The sequence below is a fragment of the Sesamum indicum genome, linkage group LG5 (genome assembly GCF_000512975.1).
Source record: "Sesamum indicum cultivar Zhongzhi No. 13 linkage group LG5, S_indicum_v1.0, whole genome shotgun sequence".
Taxonomy (NCBI): Eukaryota; Viridiplantae; Streptophyta; class Magnoliopsida; order Lamiales; family Pedaliaceae; genus Sesamum; species Sesamum indicum.
In genome coordinates, this window is record NC_026149.1 from 5408793 (window position 1) to 5429031 (window position 20239).

Below are 20239 nucleotides of genomic sequence, written 5' to 3' on the forward strand. Positions count from 1 at the left end.
CTGCTATAATAACCAACGATGATGTGGTGGTTGACCATATTTTAAACGATGAAATATAGTTCAGCCCATTCAACTATACATTATTATGACATGATGCCGGGTGGTGGCTATTGCTAGTACTGTGAGGAATAGGAAGGTGAGATGGTTTTGGGTTGATGAGAAGTTGTATATTTCAGCGCGGTTGATATTTTTAATATTTTTATTTATTATAATAATTAATCATATTTTTTTAATTAATAAATTTTTACTACTAGTTATAATTTAAAGATATTTAAATTTATAATAATATAATCATGACGTAGAAAAATACATATACATGTGATACTTTTTAAAAAAAAAAGTAAGTTAGCCTCCACTCGGAAATTTTAAAAATTGGTTTTTTTGTCCACGATTTGTAATAATATATTATACAATTTTTAGGAATTTTTACTGTAACTTTTTTTAAATCAAAAAGTAAATAAGCCCAATTCTAAAGCAAGTATGGCACATTTTATATATGTCTGTTTTTAAAATTTTTAGAACAAAATATTTTGTAAATTATATTTTATGTGATTGTAAATGGGCAATTCAATTTGCAGCTGACATAACACCACAACGGCCCAATGGAGCAAGAGGCATTGGGAAGGTCCTCAAAAGCTTTCTCCCAGCTGGGCCCAAGGGGGACATGGCTCAGGAAGGAAACTGCTGACCTGAAAGTTCAGGGGTTTCAATGCCAACTTGTTAGCTAGAAGAGTAGTTGTCGAGATGGTCAAAAAAGTTACTCGTTCAGGAATTGATCAGAATATCCACATGACGGGATCCCCGAATGGTTCTTAGTCGGGATTCTCATACAATGTGGATTCCCTTGAATCTCTCCAACCAAAACTAGAATGTTGAGGAGACCTATCCGTTAGCAACTATCTCCCCAACTCCTTGGAGGCGAGACTCCTCCCTTGCTGGGGAACTTAGGTACTTGTTGGTGGAATCAACATTTTGATTTTCTGTCAAGGTTGATTTATTTTTTAATAATGTAAATCCATGAATCTAATTTACACCATAAACATGAATTAAACATTGAATTTTTTTTATTTGCGGAACAAACGTCTTGACTTTTGCGTTGAACGCTATGAATTATGCTAAAGATAATCTTGAAAATTCTTAAAAATTTTTGTAGTTTGTACCTTCACTTATGTCCTGTGTGTATTACTCCTATTTATAGTTGTAGAGAGGAAACTCGTCATCATTATCCGATGATAATGTGGGTGCAATTTGATTGATCCTTTATTATTCAATTCAGACTTATTTCCTTAATCACGAGGTGTGATTTAGAATTATTAAATTGTTGATATTTACTTTTTTTGTTGGTAAAACAATATTTAAATTGCTTTGAACACTTCAATATATACCAAACACGACAATATTTTTGCTTTATTCATCAATTAATATTTTTTTTTACTTTTATTAAAAAATATAAATTTAATAAAAAATTATATTACACAGATCAATATATAATTCACGCTAACGTTGCATGTCTACAAACCCCAAAAAACTAACCAAATTATGGCAAATCATAATTTGCTAAATCAATTTCGTAAAAATAACAACTTGTGAAAAATATCTTTGCATGAATCTAAATTTGCTGAATCAATTTTGTAAATATCATTTCTTCCAAAAAAGGTATATTCTACGAGAACTATTTCTTCCTTAGAATTCAATTTTCTAAAAGCACGGCTGAAACTCTCTCTACTCTTTGAAACTGTCTTGTTCAAATCATGCTTCTTATCATACGCAATTTTCTCCTTTCTGTTTTCAGCTTTCTCTCCTCCACTGTATCTGTATCTGTATATGTATATGTATATGCGTGTGATGAGACACAAAAGTAACTAACCATAATCACTGCAAACTTTCTCTCCTAAATTTCTGCTGATTACACGAATCTATTGCCTCATTCAAACACACTTCTTGTGATGACAACTAAAGTTGTGTTGCCCATCTAAACAAGATTCACACCACCTAATTTCCTCAACGCTAAGAAACGGACATCCTTCTTGAATCAACTTTCTCTCCCCCGGTTTTTCTACCCATTGTACTGATGAAATACGCTTGTGTTGTTCCACAACAGAAAGTGCATGAAACTGATAAGTTTTTGCATTGAGTCCGGCAGATACAGAGTCGAACAACGAACAAAGGGTTTTGGGTTAAGCAGAAGATGTTGCACGATGCGTCCGAGTCGGATTTCACAAGCATTGGCCCGTCGTCCTCCTCTCCCAACGCCTACTACGTGCAAAGCCCGTCTCGCGACTCCAATGATGAGACGGATAAGTGCTCGTCCTCTAATAGCCGCAGCCCTTTGGACTCGCCTTCTTTTCCGAGGCACTCAATGGCGTCCTCGTCATCCACAGCCGCCAGCCGCATTTCTGGAAATCGGCGGAGGTGGAACAAGCACTACTGCGATGTTGTGGCTGAGGAGGACGGCGCTCTTGATGAGGATTACTATGGCGATAGAGCCTATTCCAGGCAATGCAAGTGGTTGATGGTTGTCTTGGCTTTTGGGCTGCTTTTTTCTGGGATTTGTTTGGTCATTTGGGGAGCCAGCAGGCCTTACAAAGCTCAAGTTCGCGTCAAGGTAGACCCTCCACCCGCACAAACGTCTTCATTTCCAAAACACCGGATATAATTTACTAATTCTTTTTTCAAATGAGAATTTTCCACACATTTCACGTATCATACATGGGGTAAATTGCACTTTTAACACTTGTAGACTGCAACGAGTTTTTGATCTAATTCTTGCATATAATTAGTGTTATTCTTTCTTCATCGTGGAGCCTAAATTTATAGTTAGGAATCCTTAATTATGTTTGCTTGTGCAATTAATATGAACATGTTTTATCATCTCCATTTTTGTGGTATTAATTGAAATGGTAGGTAGATTGATTTTGTTATATCTACTACTGACATGAGTGATGATTTGATGCATAGAGCTTAAGAGTTCACAATCTGTACTACGGGGAAGGGTCGGACAGGACTGGTGTTCCGACCAAGTTCCTATCACTGAATTGTTCTGCCACTATTGTCATCTATAATCCTGCAAGACTTTTTGGCATTCATGTCAGCTTCCGCGCTGCTAATCTCATCTACTCCCAAATCACTGTTGCAACTGCTCAGGTCAGAACTCACAACATTCCCCAGTGACGACATTGTGAGTTTAGTCGTATATATAGATGGTAGCAATTTTAGTCCGTACGAATTTATTTTTGTAATTTTAAAAATTTGACGAATTTGTTAAAATAGTCGAAAAAATTTACTGAGTTAAGTTGAACATGTGCAAATTTTGGTTATTTTAGCAATTTTTTATGATTTTTATTTTCAGTGTGAGAAATTTTTTAAATCACAAGACAAAATTATCAGATGAATTTGTACCGGACTAAAATTACCCCACACCCTCTATATTTACAGGACTAAAATAATAATTTTATAAATATATATATACACACACACATTAGTAGTTGAAACACGTACGTGCATGTGTGTCATCTATTCTTGTATTACATTATTTAATTAAATAAATATAAGAAAAATAAAAATGAATAATTGATCCAAAATAATAAATGAATTACCATCAAATGTGATGAATATTGGAGATTAAATCAATTATGGAATATTAAATGGTATATTTGATAATATTTTAGTTGATGAATATTATGATAGCCAAAATTGTTACCACATTCCATTTTTATTAAATATCTCTTTATTAATAAAGTGTATAGTTAAATATTCAAAACATAAAAAATTATGTGATAACACAAAATATCGCTAATACAAAGAAAATTCCTTTTCTTTTTTTTTATGATATTTTTTAAAATGAAGCAATTTACTTCATTACTTTATTTTAAAAAATTTAGGGAAGTAAATTGATGTATTTTAAAAAACAAAGGGAAGTAAATTGCTAATTTTTTTTATAGAGGATAATTTGCTCATTTACATGGTCACAAGGGGTTGCTTGCATTTTCTCCGATAAATATTTCGTACGAGAATTTACATTTAACTCCTCAGATTTCAGCTAAGCATGGTATAATGATTGCAGCTGAAGAAATATTACCAACCAAAAAAGAGCAGAAGGATTATGCAGGTGAGTCTGGTAGGGCAAAGGATACCTCTGTACGGGTCGGGGATGGCCCTGGCAGCCTCTGATGCCAGCGGAGGCATCCCATTCAAATTGGAGTTGGGGATTGAGTCGAGAGGGTATCTGGTGGGCAGGTTGGTGAAGACAAAGCACACAAGACGTGTCTCCTGTTCCTTAGTCATCAATTCTCAACACACCCAAGACATCATTTTTGAGACGAACTCATGCAAATACACATGACAACTGCCGACGCACACTTCTACCTACACTTGGGTAAATCCGGTTTTAATATTTCATTTGTCTATGTAATTTGACATTTTGGTATTTTTTTTCTTTATCGTTTTTGACATTTCGTAATTTTGGTTTTTATGGTGATTAAATGCGTGGTTCATTTAGATCGAGATTTTTGTTCTAATTGGTTCACTTTTGCCAATATGGCCGAAAAATTAAAAAAGAAAATATGACGAGCCATGAAATTTATTTCAGTAACTTTTGCAAAATTCGAAACCAGAAGGATCAAAACCACAAAATCTAAAAAAGTTACAGGACTCTTTGCAACTCCTAAAAAGAGAGGATAAAAATGTCAAAATTTTGAGATTGGTACATAATTTATTTCGGTGACTTTTGCAAAATTCGTTCGTGATCGAAAGGACTCACGAAATATTAAAATATTACAGGATTATTTTATAACTTTATCATGAAGAAATGGAGCATATTTTATCCATGGAACAGTACTTTCTTTGATGAATTCCTCTATTTTGAGTTATCTATTACAACTTTGTCTCCTTTGCTGGTGCTGCAATCAAAGGCTAGCAATTTTATCTCAAGTTTAAGACTATCATGATTTCTTCTGCATTTTACTTAATTAGTTTTTGAATGCTGTGTTAAGCTTATCACTTCATCTAAAACACTATGACAAAAGCTCAATAGCACCCAAAAAAAGAAAAAAATTGACGATTTTTTTCAATTTTCGTTCATAATTGATAATATTTAATATATTTTGAACAGTTTATTGTTAAATTTATTAGCAAGTAAATTTTTTATATTAAATAATATTTTTTAGTAATGAGAATTTTACTTTCTAATGAGTTTAATGTTGATTTATTTTCATAATTATTGAGTCATTTTCTTGTCACTACAAAAAAAATGCGGTATTTAGGCAATTTTTGGAACGATTTTTTTTTGTTATTTGGAACAGTTAGAAATTGAAAAAAAATATTTTGGATTGAATTTTGGAACGGTTTAGGAACCATCACTGCAAACAGCATTAATAATATTTAGGAATGGTTGGTAAAGAACCATTTCAATTTGGCACGGTCGCTGTAACACATTGATGGTGGTTATTCCTAAAATTGTATGTATTATAAAAGTTTATCTTTTTAATTGGAACGTATTGGATAATATTCGAAACAGTTATATAATTTATTTCAGAGTTATTTTTGGAACGATATTTGTAATACTAATACCTGAATTTTGGAATTGGATTTTTTGTATTGGTGATATATTTAGGAATGATCATTAAAATTATTTGGTGGTCAATTTTTGAAATAGTATTAGGAACAGTTAATTTTTTGTTTGGAACAATCACTAGTAGCAGTTTTAGGAACTGTCAATATCATTTTAGAAAAACATGATTGTGGTCGTGGAAAAATTGGTTATCTGTTACACGTACCTATATGTGTATATATATATAATAATTAGCTAATACTTATTGAGTTGGCAACTCATCAATTTGTCGTGTATTATTTTTTTCAGGAGATAGATCGTAAACCAATTGCCAGTCGTATAGGTGGGTTAGCAATGTCATCTTAAGTCGGGAGCTCTAGTTATATGGACAAAAGAATATTTGAGGTGTTGTCAAGTGTTGATTATAACAGGTGTCTTGTCGGGATAAATATGGTTTTGTTAAGATAATTGAATGTGATTATGGAGGGGGTGTCACGTACAACCACCTCTGCTAAGTTTTGACATAATTACAAATACCTCTTTGTTGTTTGAAAAATTACAAATACCACCTGATTTTGACGTTTGTCTGATAACGAGTCCATTTCATTAGGTTTCCATCAATTTTGTAGTGAACTAACCAAAATGGTATTTTGAATTATAAATTATAATTTTATATATATATTTTAAATTTTCTAAAATATTTTTGTGAACTAATATGCTCTTTAGATTATTTATTTTATCCACCTTTCATCTTTTTTGTATTTTTTTTTAAAAAAATCATCAAAAGTAAAATAGTAACACCACTTCACTGTTTACGAGCTACATAATTATTTTTCATTTGAGAAGGGTATTTATAATTTTTCAAACAACGTAGGATATTCATAATTATTCCAAACCTTAAAAAAACAAGATGGCCAACTTGAACCAGCCCACTAGCTCAGTCCAAGATCAGACAGTCTTGGACCAATGAGTTGGATCGATCTTAAATATTGATACCTAAAAATCCCGAGTTATTTAATTTTTGTATTATTAAAAAAATTATATTATTATAATTATATTTAATATATTAATAAAAACATGACGAGTCGTGATTTTAAATCACGACTTGGCATTTTTTTTTTCTTTTAAATAATTTTGTATAATTTAATTATATATAATTAATTTTTAACAACATATCAAAATTCAAAAAATTACAAAATTAATATTGTATTAATTTAAAAAATTACAATTAAGGGTACAAATGTAATAGTGTATTTATTTTGTACAATTGTAAAAAATTACAATGAACTATATAATTACAAATGTAAAAAATGTCCACCCGTTCCACAATTCCGTCTGTAGCGTTGACGCCGAGGTCTTCTTATTTTCTCGCCCACATTTTGCACTGGCTCATTTTGCGCCTCATTTTCATCACCACCGAACCGACTTGATATTGTTGCGGAACTTGACTCCACATTGTCACGATATGCTGCTAGAAGCACCTTATGGTGCTGCTGGGAACCAACGATTGTTGTCTATTTGGACTTGATCCATAAATAGTCGCTGGGCACCAAGTCTAGGGCAAAGTGGAGTAATCCGTGACCATGCCCAAATCTGCACGAACAATACAAATATGTGTTATTAATAGCAAAAAAATTGTGTAAGAGTTATTAAGTAAATTTTACATGTAGCAATTGCAGAGCGCCACCAATTGCCGCTTTGCCTTTTGTGCTGGCATTGCATAATTCGCGATATAAATATGCCAACACAGCACTCCCCCAACTATAGTTTCTCGTTGTTTCTATATATTCTAACTTTGAGAGATATACTAATGATACATAGTTACCTGAGGAATCTGGGTACATCAATCCCCCCAATAGAAGTAATGGAACAGCACGAGCGTACTGGACGACGAAGTCGTGGAGAGTGTTATAAGTGATATCGACCTCCGCCAAATGAGATGTAATTGCGGATGTTGTAGTCTTGAGCCCTTCAACGCATTTGCATCCGGGCTAAAGCCTAAATAAGTAAGGTAATACTCTTGTCGTTGTTGTATTGTGCGGTCGAGATCAACTCCAGTCACCGGCTCGCTATCTATTGGGAGTGCCCATATTACTTGAATATCTTGTAGGGTAATTGTGGCTTTCCCTGTCTCTCCCTCTTGCTTTTGCAATTGTCGATGAAGAATCACATTTATCTTGGAAGTGGTTTCTTAGACAGTTGAGCAAACACATTATACGAGGACGATGGGGTATCTGCCTTATTTCTGACCGCTATGCTGGTATCACTAGAGCTATACGTGAATGTCCAGATTTTGTGCCACCTAACGGCGTGCACCGATATTGCTTGCGGCATGTGTGTTCCAATTTCAACAGTAAATACAAAAATGTTGTGTTGAATGATCTTTGTTGAAAAGCTGGCTCTGAATATCATATCAGAAAATTCAATCGCATTATGGAGGAGATAAAGAGCCAGAAACTAGAGGCGTTTTAGTGGTTAGATAGGATCGACAAGAAAAAATGGACAGCATCTCATGACGGTGGATGGTGATGCGGAATTCAGACGACAAATATGTCGGAATGCATAAATGGAGTATTGAAAGGCGCTTGTCGCCTATCGTTGACAACAATTGCTGAGATGATGTTTCAGTGAAGTGTCCATTATTTCCGTGAGAGGTTAGCGAGAAGTTCTGTAATGTTGGCCAACAACTAAATGTGGATGGATTTTGCACATAAGATGTTCACACGTTAGCATTAAAATTCTGTTGAGCATACTATCACCAAATACCATCAGTTCCAACAGTCCGTCTCGGTTGTTACAAGACGTCACAGTGGACATGGAGTTAACACCCATGTTGTCAAAATTGCGAATCGAGAATGTTCTTGCGGCAAGTGGACTCAATTTGGTATTCCTTGCAGTCACGCTCAAAAGGTATGTGCTGCATACATGATTAATGTTGCATCAATGGTGAAGGATTATTACGATATAATGGCTTATAAGAATACATATTCTAAGTCATTTGAACCTATGCATTCTGAAGATTATTGGGATGTACTGGAATTTAAGTTGGTCCACGATCCTACTATTCGCATCTCTTCGCGCCCTGGTCGAAATAAAACAACACGTATTCACAACGAGATGGATTGGGCCCAAACGCGTGTACGACAACAAGCACAACAAAGAAATTCTTCAACACAATTAGATATGCCGGTACCGGGTTGCCAAGAATAACTATATACTTCTTGTATTTTTTACAATTGTACAAAAATATTAGCTATTATACTTGTACACTTAATTGTAATTTTTTAAATTAATACAATGTTAATTTTATAATTTTTTGAATTTTAATATTTGTTAAAAATTAATTATATATAATTAAATTATACAAATTTATTTAAATATATAATATATATAGACCTATATATAAATTACAATATATATATAATGTATATATACATATATACATATATATAAGTTACAATATATATATATATTATATAAATATACATATATAAATTATATATACATATATATAAATTACAAGATATGTATATATATACATATGCATATATAAATTATATATACATATATATAAATTACAAGATATGTATATATATACATATGCATATATATGTATACTAGTGTGGTAAGCTTTTTTAGTGATGACAAGGCTGGTGCAACAAATCTTGATTAAAGGCTGCTGCCAGCCTTCTTTAATTTTTTTTTAAATAAAAAAGTTGATCCCTTCGTGTATTAATAGCAGGCATCAACCCATTCACTCTTTGCCAAATTCAGTCATGCATTATTTCTCAGTTTCTTGCTAACTATGTCTACTTCATTTTTTCGAATTCAATTTTTAATTGCATTTTAGTGGTGAATTATGCAGCGGATGGATGGTCTCTTATAGCATTGAAGTTTTTGTATATTTTGAGAGTGTCCATATTATTTGAATATCTTGTACTCTTGAATATCAGGAAGTTTTTGTGTATTTTGGGAGTGCCTAACGCATTTGAATATCTTGTACTCTTGAATATCAGGAGTACAATTTCAACGATGCGGAAACTCGTCCAAGTATGATGGCCAGGCACATGCTCCAAGCCCTATCCATGGATACGGTTTTAGGGCCTCAAGTGATCGATGGATAGGCCATCCTAAAGAAAGAACTTATAGTGCTCGCCCAATTCGTTTTCCGTTACTCCTGTTGCAGTTGATGGTTTTGTGTATCCTGGTAAGCGAACTGTTGGTTAGGTTAGGTGGAAAATGGCGAGTGCAAAATGTGAGTGAGTGCAAAATTGTAAGTTTTTACAATTATACAAAATAAATACACTATTGCATTTGTACCCTTAATTGTAAATTTTTAAATTTTAATATGTTGTTAAAAATTAATTATATATAATTAAATTATACAAAATTATTTAAAAAAAAAGAAAAAATGCCAAGTCGTGATTCTGGATCGCGACTTGGCCTCTTTTCATTTTTTCGGTTTAAATTATTAACCATTGCTCGTCATATTTTTATTAATATATTAAATATAATTATAATAATATAATTTTTTTTAATAATAAAAAATTAAATAACTCTAAAAACCCCCTAGTATGTTCCTAATTCCAACTAAATTTTTTAGTACGTGAACTTGGTCCTCAACGAGACTAGCCCAACCCAGTCTATTGCATATTTTGATTCTCAATTATTTTGTTAAAATATTTTTTTCTTTTATAGAAAGAAAGTCACAAAGGACGATTTTGTCCATGTGGTTTTTGGTCATTTTCTCCTTCACAATTAATGAGACTATTATCCGCCGGCAAAACTTATTGACTATCGCATGTCATCCTCTTCCACTCCATAGATATGGCCAAAATATTAAATAATGGAAAATTGAAGCAACATGGAATTTAAACATAAAGAAAGTACGATTGGTAAATATAAATTAAAGACAGATAGATAATTATATTCCTCTTCTATGATCTTTGGTATTATTACACGTAAATTTTCTGTAGTTGAAAAAATTATGTATAATTATATTAAATTAAAAAAAAAAAGGTATAAGTACCCAAAATGAAATAGGGGCGAGTGGATGTGGGTTGTCTCTATTTGGGATAATAATAGCAAACCAAACATGACTAAGGACGGCCACCGAACTGGGCTCATTCGACGCTACCCACTTGGGTTGTGCTCCGGTGGGTGCAGAAATTGACACGTGACAAATTTTTTGTATTTTTTTTAAAAAAATATTATTGTAAAATTTATTAATAATAAATATACAATATAAATTTTTGTGTTGTAATTGAGCATATTATTATCCTAATTTTTTTTGCATTAAAATTTTAAATTTAAACATTTAAGTTATTATATGAACTGAGTCAAATAAGTGGTGCATTTAAATTCTTAAATTAGATTAAAAAAAATAAAAGCAAAGAAAAAAACAAAGGGGAAGGAAGGAAAAATGTTGGTTCCCTCCTCTTGCTGGCATTTTATTTTCCTATCAAATGTTGATATATTTTATTTCTTGTTAGCCTTCTGTCTAAGCCAACTTTTTTCTTGTTACAAATTTTCAAATAAATTTATGAAAAATATTATATTTTCATATAATAATTTAACAGTATTTTGCAATATTGGTACTAAATTTTTTTAAATTTCACTTTACTTTTTCAAATTAATAAATTTACAAAATAATAATAAATTGTTGGACGAGTCCATTTGGTAGCATGGAATCCTTCCTAGAGAGAATTTAGGTGCCGAATTAGCGGAAGAGTAAAAGCCGGAAATGCCGCGGGCCACGCGTGTGGGTCCCACTTCTATTCCAACCTGTCCCCCACTCCATTTACGCACGCGCTCCCACGCTCTCTCCCTACCTCTTTTTTCTTTTGTACTAACCATACTTAGTTTGGTCCCCATGGAGAATTGACTAATTACAAATAAATAAATAAATTGCAATATTATCATAAAATTACTCAAAATCAATATTCATTAAATTAATACATAGGAATGCTTTACTTTTAGTCAAATAATTGATAATTTGATATTCTCTTTAGTTGTGAGGTTTGAATTAAAAAGTAAATTTTGGATATTTTTATAAGTAATTGTACAAATTTTTTAATTTGTATTTGATGTGGGCTTACTTGAGTAATTAAAAATTTACCAATTCTTCTTTTAATTAAAAAAAACACGTCAAGATTCACACTATTTATATTCGATTCGCATCGGCTCGATCCAACCCGACTTGAACTCAGGTATGTACAATTTTACGATAATCACTCGGGCACTTATGCTGCATTTGGATCGACGGATTTAAAATTTACAGTAACAATTTCACCGAGCTTGTTTTGGATAATTCAACACTGCAAAAAAAATTCAAAACTCATGGTTTATGTGAGACCGTACGACTTAATCTATTTATAAATACTCGTTCCCTATGCTCATAATACAACTTTTGCTATCTTATATTCTCTAATGATTTTCATTCTCTTTTTTTGTAAAATCTTTCTGACTTAAGAATCGGGATCGTAATGAGGGTCCTAATTTTTTTGCTTTATAAATCAAATATGTAGATTTTTTACTTGCCTAAGATTTTATTTTTTATTTTTTTGGATTAGGATGAGAGGGTTGCAGACTTGTAGTAATGATGATTAAATATCGTATCCCTCTAATTGGGTGACTTAAATCAAATTAGAATAAATTAATATGGTTGAATTTGGAGCAGGTACTCCTGCTGTTGCTGATTGAGAGAATGAGCCAATCGCGGAACATATGTATATATAATTATGCAAGACGCGTTTCTTGGAATCATTAGCTGTGTCTGCGTGTCTTTACATTCAGGAAAAGCCAAACAACCCGAAATTGCACTTTTAGTCCCCCTATAATAAGATGTATGACACTTTTAATTTTATAATTTGCTAATTAAATATATTTAGTCCCATGAATGAAATAATTGTTATAATATTTTATATTCTGTAAAATAAATATTATGACACGTTTGGTTTTATAGAATTGTTCATATCCGATAGGATAGGATCAGATTTGTTATTATTTTTATCCTATAAGATCGAATATGACATGATGTATATTTTATGAGGTTAAATATATTAAGTTCATAAATTATAGGATTGAAAGTATAATATTATGTATTGTGTAGGACTTAAATTGTAATTTTGGAGGCGAACTTTTCTCTCTTATTTGCCTCCAAAACAGAGGAGAAAATAAGAAAAATGGTGGGTTGGCCATCCCACTTGACTTGAACGGAACCTTTCCATTTTTACCAAAAAGCAAAATCAAGACCCACTTTCTTCCTCTTCATTATTTCCAACGACTACATTCTCTCTCTCTTACATTCTCTATCTCTCTCTCTCTTAAATTTTGGACAGAGAGAATGTTGTAGTTGTCGTTAATCAATTCAAAAGATTTAAGTCCGGCCACTGATTTTGCAGTCTTTGCATCTGGGCGCTGGTTGATTTCTTGGTGTGAAGTTAGTTTACTTAATCTTGCAAGAGGGCTTCCGAAGATGTCGTCGCCGGCGCCGGGAGCCGCACCTCCTCCCACATCACCTCCATCTAACACCACCTCTCCGCCACCCGCCGCCGCGGCCTCACCCCCGCCGCCTGCACCAGTGACCTCTCCCCCACCGGCGAGCCCCACCCCCCCCGCCACTTCCCCGCCGTCGTCCTCCCCTCCATCTGGATCCCCAGTTACTCCGTCCCCGCCGGCTCCGACGGGCGGTGGTTCTCCTCCGGCGCCATCGGGCAGTAGTTCTCCTCCAGCGCCGTCGGGCAGTAGTTCTCCTCAGACGCCTTCAGGTAGGGGCTCCCCGCCCACGGGTAAGGGTTCTCCGCCGGCTCCAACTGGTACAGCGGGATCTCCGCCGTCTTCTGGTGGCGGGTCGTCGGGAATATCCACGGGGCTTGTTGTCGGGATAGCTGTAGGAGGAGTTCTTATACTAGCAATCCTCAGTCTGCTGTTTATTTTCTGCAAGAAGAAGAAGAGAAGATCACAGCCGGATTACTACGTACCTCCACCCCCACCGCCTGGATATAAAGGTGATCAATTCTTACACAAACTCTACCCAAGATTTGATTTTTTTCCTCAAATTCTACGGCAATTCATTCTCTTTATTAGAAGGTCAGAGATTTTACTTCATGTGTTTCACGTTTGGATGTGTTTTCTATCCTGTAATTGGTTATGCCTTTATATAACCCAGAGAAAAGCGAGAGTTGGTGATGTCTTTTGATCTGAGTGAGAGAATTCTTGTGGCACTGAGGTGTGCCTTTCGTTTTATTGCATCATCCTTTGGTTTGTTTGTCATCATGAATGGTGATAAAAGCATTCTATATGTGAATGTAGATTGATTCTCAACAATACTTCTTCTATATTCAGTTTTCGTTAGAGAAATTGAGCCTTTTTGCTTCTTGGAGACGGCATATGTGCTCCTGAATGAGGCAATAGCAATTGCAGGCAAAACTGATGAAATTCACGGATTATTGGAATAAGATGCTTAATTGTGAACACGGCTGACATTGACGAAGAAGTCTAGGAATCAAAATTTTTGTTTTATTTTTCAGTCGCAGAAGCTTATTTTGTCTTTGAATGGTTTCCGTGGATTCATATCAAATTATATTTTTGGGAAACTTGTAGGAATGAAATATGTGCCACTGATTTATGACTCTCAATTTGTGGGCATTGTTTGATATCTATAGTCAATAAAGATAAAAGTTGTATTAGATATCCTTTAGTTGAAAGTTTTATCTGAACAAAAGTTGCAAATAAAGATGATAAAATGAAAAAGAATGAAAAGTTATAGAACCAATATGATATATTTTCAGTTAGCTGCTTGGAGTGTGAGAATATTAAAAAAATTGGAGCTCAATTACCTTGATGTTCAGTCTCATAACGTGTCGTTCATGACTACTAGCTTGGTCAACAGTTCATATCCAGTTTACCTCTTATAGTCGAGTATGTCTTTAGTTGCCTAACCTTTTATATCATTTTGGTCTTTCCAGCTGATCCATATGGCGGACCAGTACAGCATTGGCAACATAATGCTCCCCCTCCTGGGGATCATGTGGTCACGATCCCTCCTAAACCTTCTCCTCCACCAGCCGGTGCATCGAGGCCTCCACACTCACCAGTACGTGCTCCTTCACCTCAACCTCCACCACCACCTCCTCCTGCTTACATTAGCAGCAGTGGAGGTTCTGGTTCCAATTATTCAGGCTCTGGAACTCCACTTCCACCTCCTTCGCCTGGGATGGCTTTAGGATTTTCTAAAAGCACGTTCACATATGAAGAACTTGCAATGGCAACAGATGGCTTCTCAGATGCCAACCTTCTTGGGCAAGGTGGTTTTGGTTATGTGCATAGAGGAGTCCTTCCAAATGGTAAAGAGGTTGCAGTTAAGCAGCTGAAAGCCGGAAGCGGACAAGGGGAGCGCGAATTCCAGGCTGAGGTTGAGATCATTAGCAGAGTGCATCACAAGCATCTTGTGTCATTGGTTGGATACTGCAGCACTGGGACTCAGAGAATGCTTGTATACGAGTTTGTTCCAAACAATACCTTGGAATTCCACTTGCATGGTTAGTTCACTCTAAAGTACTTGTCTTTTTGAATGGTAAATGGGCTGAAAATAAAAAGAATTGAACTGTTAGGAAACAAAGAGAAAGTGATTTAAGTGATTTAAAGTATCTCTCCTAAAATATGTTTTATTAAAGTATCTCTCCCAAACTATTTTAAGTGATTTAAAATTTACTTACATTTTATTTTAAAAATAATATTTTTAATTTATAATTTTTTATAAATTATGGAACAAAAAAAAGTATTTATAAGCTCAATATATGCAAATATATTTTACAAAATAAATAAATTATGTTAAAAAGTACATGTAAATATGTGTCAATATATAGTGCATATAATATTATGAAAAAAGTATGTTACATAAAATTTTTATTTAATTACATGTCCACAAAATAAAAATATATCATATCAATTACTTAAAAAAATATAGAATATTATATATTAATTATATTATAGATTTGCATATTTTACAGTATATATATGTTTGATGTAATGTTTTAAATTTATATTGATAATTTACTTTTAAAAAAAGTTCAATATATATAACAACACAGGCATAAATTATGTAAATTTTTACCAGTTGTGTAAAAAATATAAGAATTGTAAAATTATGGAGTTCATACAGATTCTATATTCAGTATATAAAAATTATAAATTTTGGATAGTGTTTATCTTAAATAAAAAAATTATAATAATTCAGATTATATTTAGGAGAATGATTGTAATAGAGATATTTTAGGGGTGTAAATAATAAAGGTATTTTCATCATAAAAAAATTAGTGTATATCATGAGGGGCCATTTTGTTACATTTTATAGTTCAGGGATGTAAATGCACTTTATACATAGTTCAGGGATGCAAAGTGTATTTAACCCTTCTTTGTATGCTATTGTGCTGTCATATGTATGTGATTGTTCCGTGGAAAGACTTATAGCCTAGCATATTTCAGGAAAGGGAAGGCCTGTTATGGATTGGCCGACACGGCTGAAGATTGCTCTGGGTGCTGCAAAAGGACTTGCATATCTGCATGAGGATTGTGAGTTTTCTTGATGTATAGCAGTCATCATTTAACAGTAGCAGTAACATTCATTTGATCCTAATTATAATGGTGATATTTCTACATCAGGTCATCCAAAGATTATTCACAGGGACATCAAGGCTGCTAATATTCTCTTGGACTTTAACTTTGAAGCAAAGGTAATATCTTCAACTTTAATTATCTTTTTGTCAAAAGGTTGGCAGCTGAGTTCCTCAGTGTTTTAAGTAAGGGGTAATGACAGGATTTCAAGAATATGTAGATTAAATCTAAGTAACTCATTTGAGATTATCCTGGTTTTGATGAAACAAGCAACTTAATTCAATATGTCAAGCTAAATGTTATAAAGTAGCATGAGGTTGTTAGTTTGGTACTCGGCGTTGATGAAAACCATTTATTTTCTCAGGTTGCTGATTTCGGTCTCGCAAAGTTTTCTTCAGATGCTAATACCCACGTCTCTACAAGGGTGATGGGAACTTTTGGGTACGAACAATTCCTTTCCATTTCCTTACTGCTTTGCTATACGCTTTAGACTATCTTTAAGTATACTTGTCAAGTTTTTGCTTTTCTATGAAATATATCCTGTTTGTAAGCATAACACATGTTTTCTTCATGAATCAAGCTGACATTCACCTATAATATAGGTATTTGGCACCAGAGTATGCTTCATCTGGAAAACTTACTGACAAGTCAGATGTATTTTCCTTTGGTGTTATGCTTCTGGAGTTGATTACTGGTCGAAGACCCGTCGACACAAATCAATCTTTCATGGATGATAGTTTGGTGGATTGGGTGAGTATTTACTCAAATAGTGATACGACTGGTTTTCGTAAAATTCATTTTCTCTCAACTTTGGTCAGCGGTTCTATCCCCACCGTTCTTGTCAATTTGTACTGATCCTTGCACGAGCATCTGTAATTTTGTACCCGTAAGATAAGATGTTTATTTAACAAGTGCATTTGTAATACAGGCAAGGCCAGTGCTCACACGAGCTCTTGAAGATGGAAACTTTGATGCCCTTGTTGATCAACGTCTCCGAAATGATCACAATCACAATGAGATGGCTCGCATGGTGGCCTGTGCTGCTGCTTGTGTGCGTCATTCAGCAAGGCGCCGCCCGCGGATGAGCCAGGTAGATTCATTAATAACACTACACTCTCACTTCATTTTTATTTTTTTTGCATTTATCACTTTTGTTTTCAAATACTCCCAACTTCGCCCCAGCACCCTCTTTGTTGTACGGATGTTTGAGTTAAACATTATCCAAATGAGCTATGTTCTTATGTATCAATAAAATTGCAAATCTGGGCACAGGTCGTGAGGGCCTTAGAAGGAGACGTCTCATTATCCGACCTCAACGAAGGAATCAGACCGGGTCACAGCACCGTGTACAGTTCTCATGGAAGCTCTGACTACGACACTTTCCAATACAATGAGGATATGAAGAAGTTCAGGAAAATGGCACTTGGAAGCCAAGAATACGGCAGCAGCGGCCAGTACAGCAATCCAACGAGCGAATACGGGTTAAATCCGTCCGGCTCAAGTAGCGAAGGCCAACAACAATCGAGAGAGATGGAGATGTCGAGGAGGACGAAGGACAGTCGCGGTTTCAGCAGCGAAGGCCAACAACAATCATCTGCTTCTGTGTATAAATTTTAAACACCACCTAATTCTTTTTAACATCAACTGTATTTTCAGCAATTTCAAAGATTGGCCCTCCTTTTTTTTTTCTTTTTTGGAGTTGATTTCTTACACAAAAGTTGTTTATTTGTTACTCTGTTTTCATTTCTTAATTCTTGAAATTATTTTTCAAAATTGTATTTATTATTTGACTTATACACTACTAAACACTACTCCAATTCTTTTGTATTTTGAACCTTAGAACATTGATAGGCTTTTAATGTTAAAGGTGTTGCAATATTGGTTTCATTTTTTCTAATTTGTACAATTTTTGCCAATTGTACTATCAAAATGATATAATATAATGATGTAAATTATATTTCATTAAATATTGATCAACTTTAAAGTTTTAATTTTTTTCTTTAGATCCAAATTTATCAATTCAAACATCATTTAAAAGTTTAGCATCATACCTTTGGACAAGACATCTAAAATGAAAAAATGACTTTCTCATAAATAAAAATAAACTTTCAAGAGGTGTTCGTGTCAGTGTGATATATCTTAAGATATTTTAATTTAATTTTTTGTCAAATGCATCTGTAATTAAAATTAAATATGAAAAAATTCATTTATAATTTTATAATAAATAAAAATATTCATATAATTAAATTTAATATCCAGAAATATCAATATAATTTATCCGCAATTCAAATACATAATTTTAGTATTTTACACACATATATATAGCTGATTTGATGAGTGGATATGGTTGAGAGTTGGTGCATCCAGCTGGATTACCATTTCTTTATCAATTCATAATGTCCTGTAATGTATCGTTAGAAATTGGTCAAATTGGATTTGGTCAAAGTTCATCTTACACTTTAACTATTTTTATTCAGCCGGTCGTTTACGATCGATTTTCTTGAAATTTGTTATAATTATAAATATTTTTTTATTTTTAAAAAAATTACAAATATTATAACAAATACCTCTTTATGACAGCCCATTAAAGAGAGATATTTGTTAGAAAATTTATAATTTTAAAGGGATATTTATAGTTATTCAAATAAAAAGAGGACATTCATAATTATAGCAAATAGTTAAATTTTGCATTTCTTTCTTTATTATTATTTTTTTTGGAGTCTTTATCTGAGCTGTCTCTGTTTCATATTAAATATAAAATTAATTTTGTTTCGGGAGCAAAAGATTATTATTTTTTTTTAAATAAATATGATTTTGAGATTTCAAATTTTGTTCATCGCTAATAATTTATCTTAAAATCCAACTCGCTGACAACTGGATTAATAACTTATTAAATTATATTTTGCTTTTGCTGTCACTCTCTTGTGTTATTTTCTTACCAGAAATCTTGACCAATTTTATTTTACTTTAAAAAAAATTGAGAGTTTCGGCTGTAATTTCTTAACGGCCGCAGTTTCTATTCCTGCTAATAGTTTAGCGCATTCTTTATTGTTACTATGGGGTCCTGTAGTAATCAATATTATGGGCCTCGACATGTTCTTGGAACCGTAGGTGACTTATTGAAGATTTTATAAATTATCCATCAATTTAATATTTATATTTATAAGAAATTTCTTTTAAACAATATAACTATTTAATTATGATAAATTATAAGGGGTTCTCTTGAAATTTTTATTTTAATTATAAATACCACATTGGTATTTTAAGAATTACAAATACCCTCTGAAAAATTACGAATACCCTAACAAACATCTCCTATAATAAGCTGTCACAAGAGGATAATTGTTAAGGTATTTATAATTTTAAGAAAATAGTTATAAATTTTTAAATAACAAAAAAATATTTATAATATAACAAGTATTAAAAAAAATTATTATAATTTACCCTCGTTAAAATTGGTGTGTTGCGACAATAAATATCACCATTAATTTTATTTTAGGATACATAAAAAAAAAACCTTCCTTGAAATTTGACATAATTACGAATACCTCTCATTATTTGAAAAATTAAAAATACCTCCATAATGTTTGATGAAATTATGTTATCTTTGGATGGAGGTATGAAATTGTCAACTTTGTCTTTACTGTTTTTTTTTTTAAATTAAAAACTTATAAAAAATCGAATAGGATGGATGAAAAATTTCTAAAAATTATCCACTTAATTCATAAAAAAATAAATAAAATTAAAATTTTTAATCCCTAATGGCATGGTCAGTAACTATAAAAAATAGATGAAACATAACGAATTGAACTAATTATTAAACGATTGTTAATATCATAAGATATTATAATTTTTCAAATAATAAAAAAGTATTTATAATTATAATAAATTTTAAGAGAGAACGTTATAATTTAGGGTTGATGAAAAAGGTAGAGAGGAGAGAATTGAGTAGGAAGAAATTTGGATGGTTGGGCAGTGGGTAATCGAATCCCCACATGCGACAAACTCAACCCACATGTGCCACCAAATATCAATGATTCTCGCACATGCCTTCCTCCCTTCGCTTTTCACACT

General features: G+C 33.0%; 2 protein-coding genes across 2 annotated transcripts; both read left to right on the plus strand.

The window, feature by feature from the left end:
* LOC105162087 lies at nt 1887-6027 on the plus strand. Its single transcript, XM_011080012.2, has 4 exons — nt 1887-2605; nt 2959-3144; nt 4064-4375; nt 5858-6027. The coding sequence occupies exons 1-3, from the start codon at nt 2189-2191 to the stop codon at nt 4340-4342; spliced, it is 882 nt and encodes a 293-aa protein (XP_011078314.1). The 5' UTR covers nt 1887-2188; the 3' UTR covers nt 4343-4375; nt 5858-6027.
* On the plus strand, nt 12727-17947 carry LOC105162089 (proline-rich receptor-like protein kinase PERK1). Its single transcript, XM_011080014.2, has 8 exons — nt 12727-13557; nt 14518-15090; nt 16037-16123; nt 16214-16284; nt 16530-16606; nt 16768-16915; nt 17094-17255; nt 17438-17947. The coding sequence occupies exons 1-8, from the start codon at nt 13026-13028 to the stop codon at nt 17780-17782; spliced, it is 1995 nt and encodes a 664-aa protein (XP_011078316.1). The 5' UTR covers nt 12727-13025; the 3' UTR covers nt 17783-17947.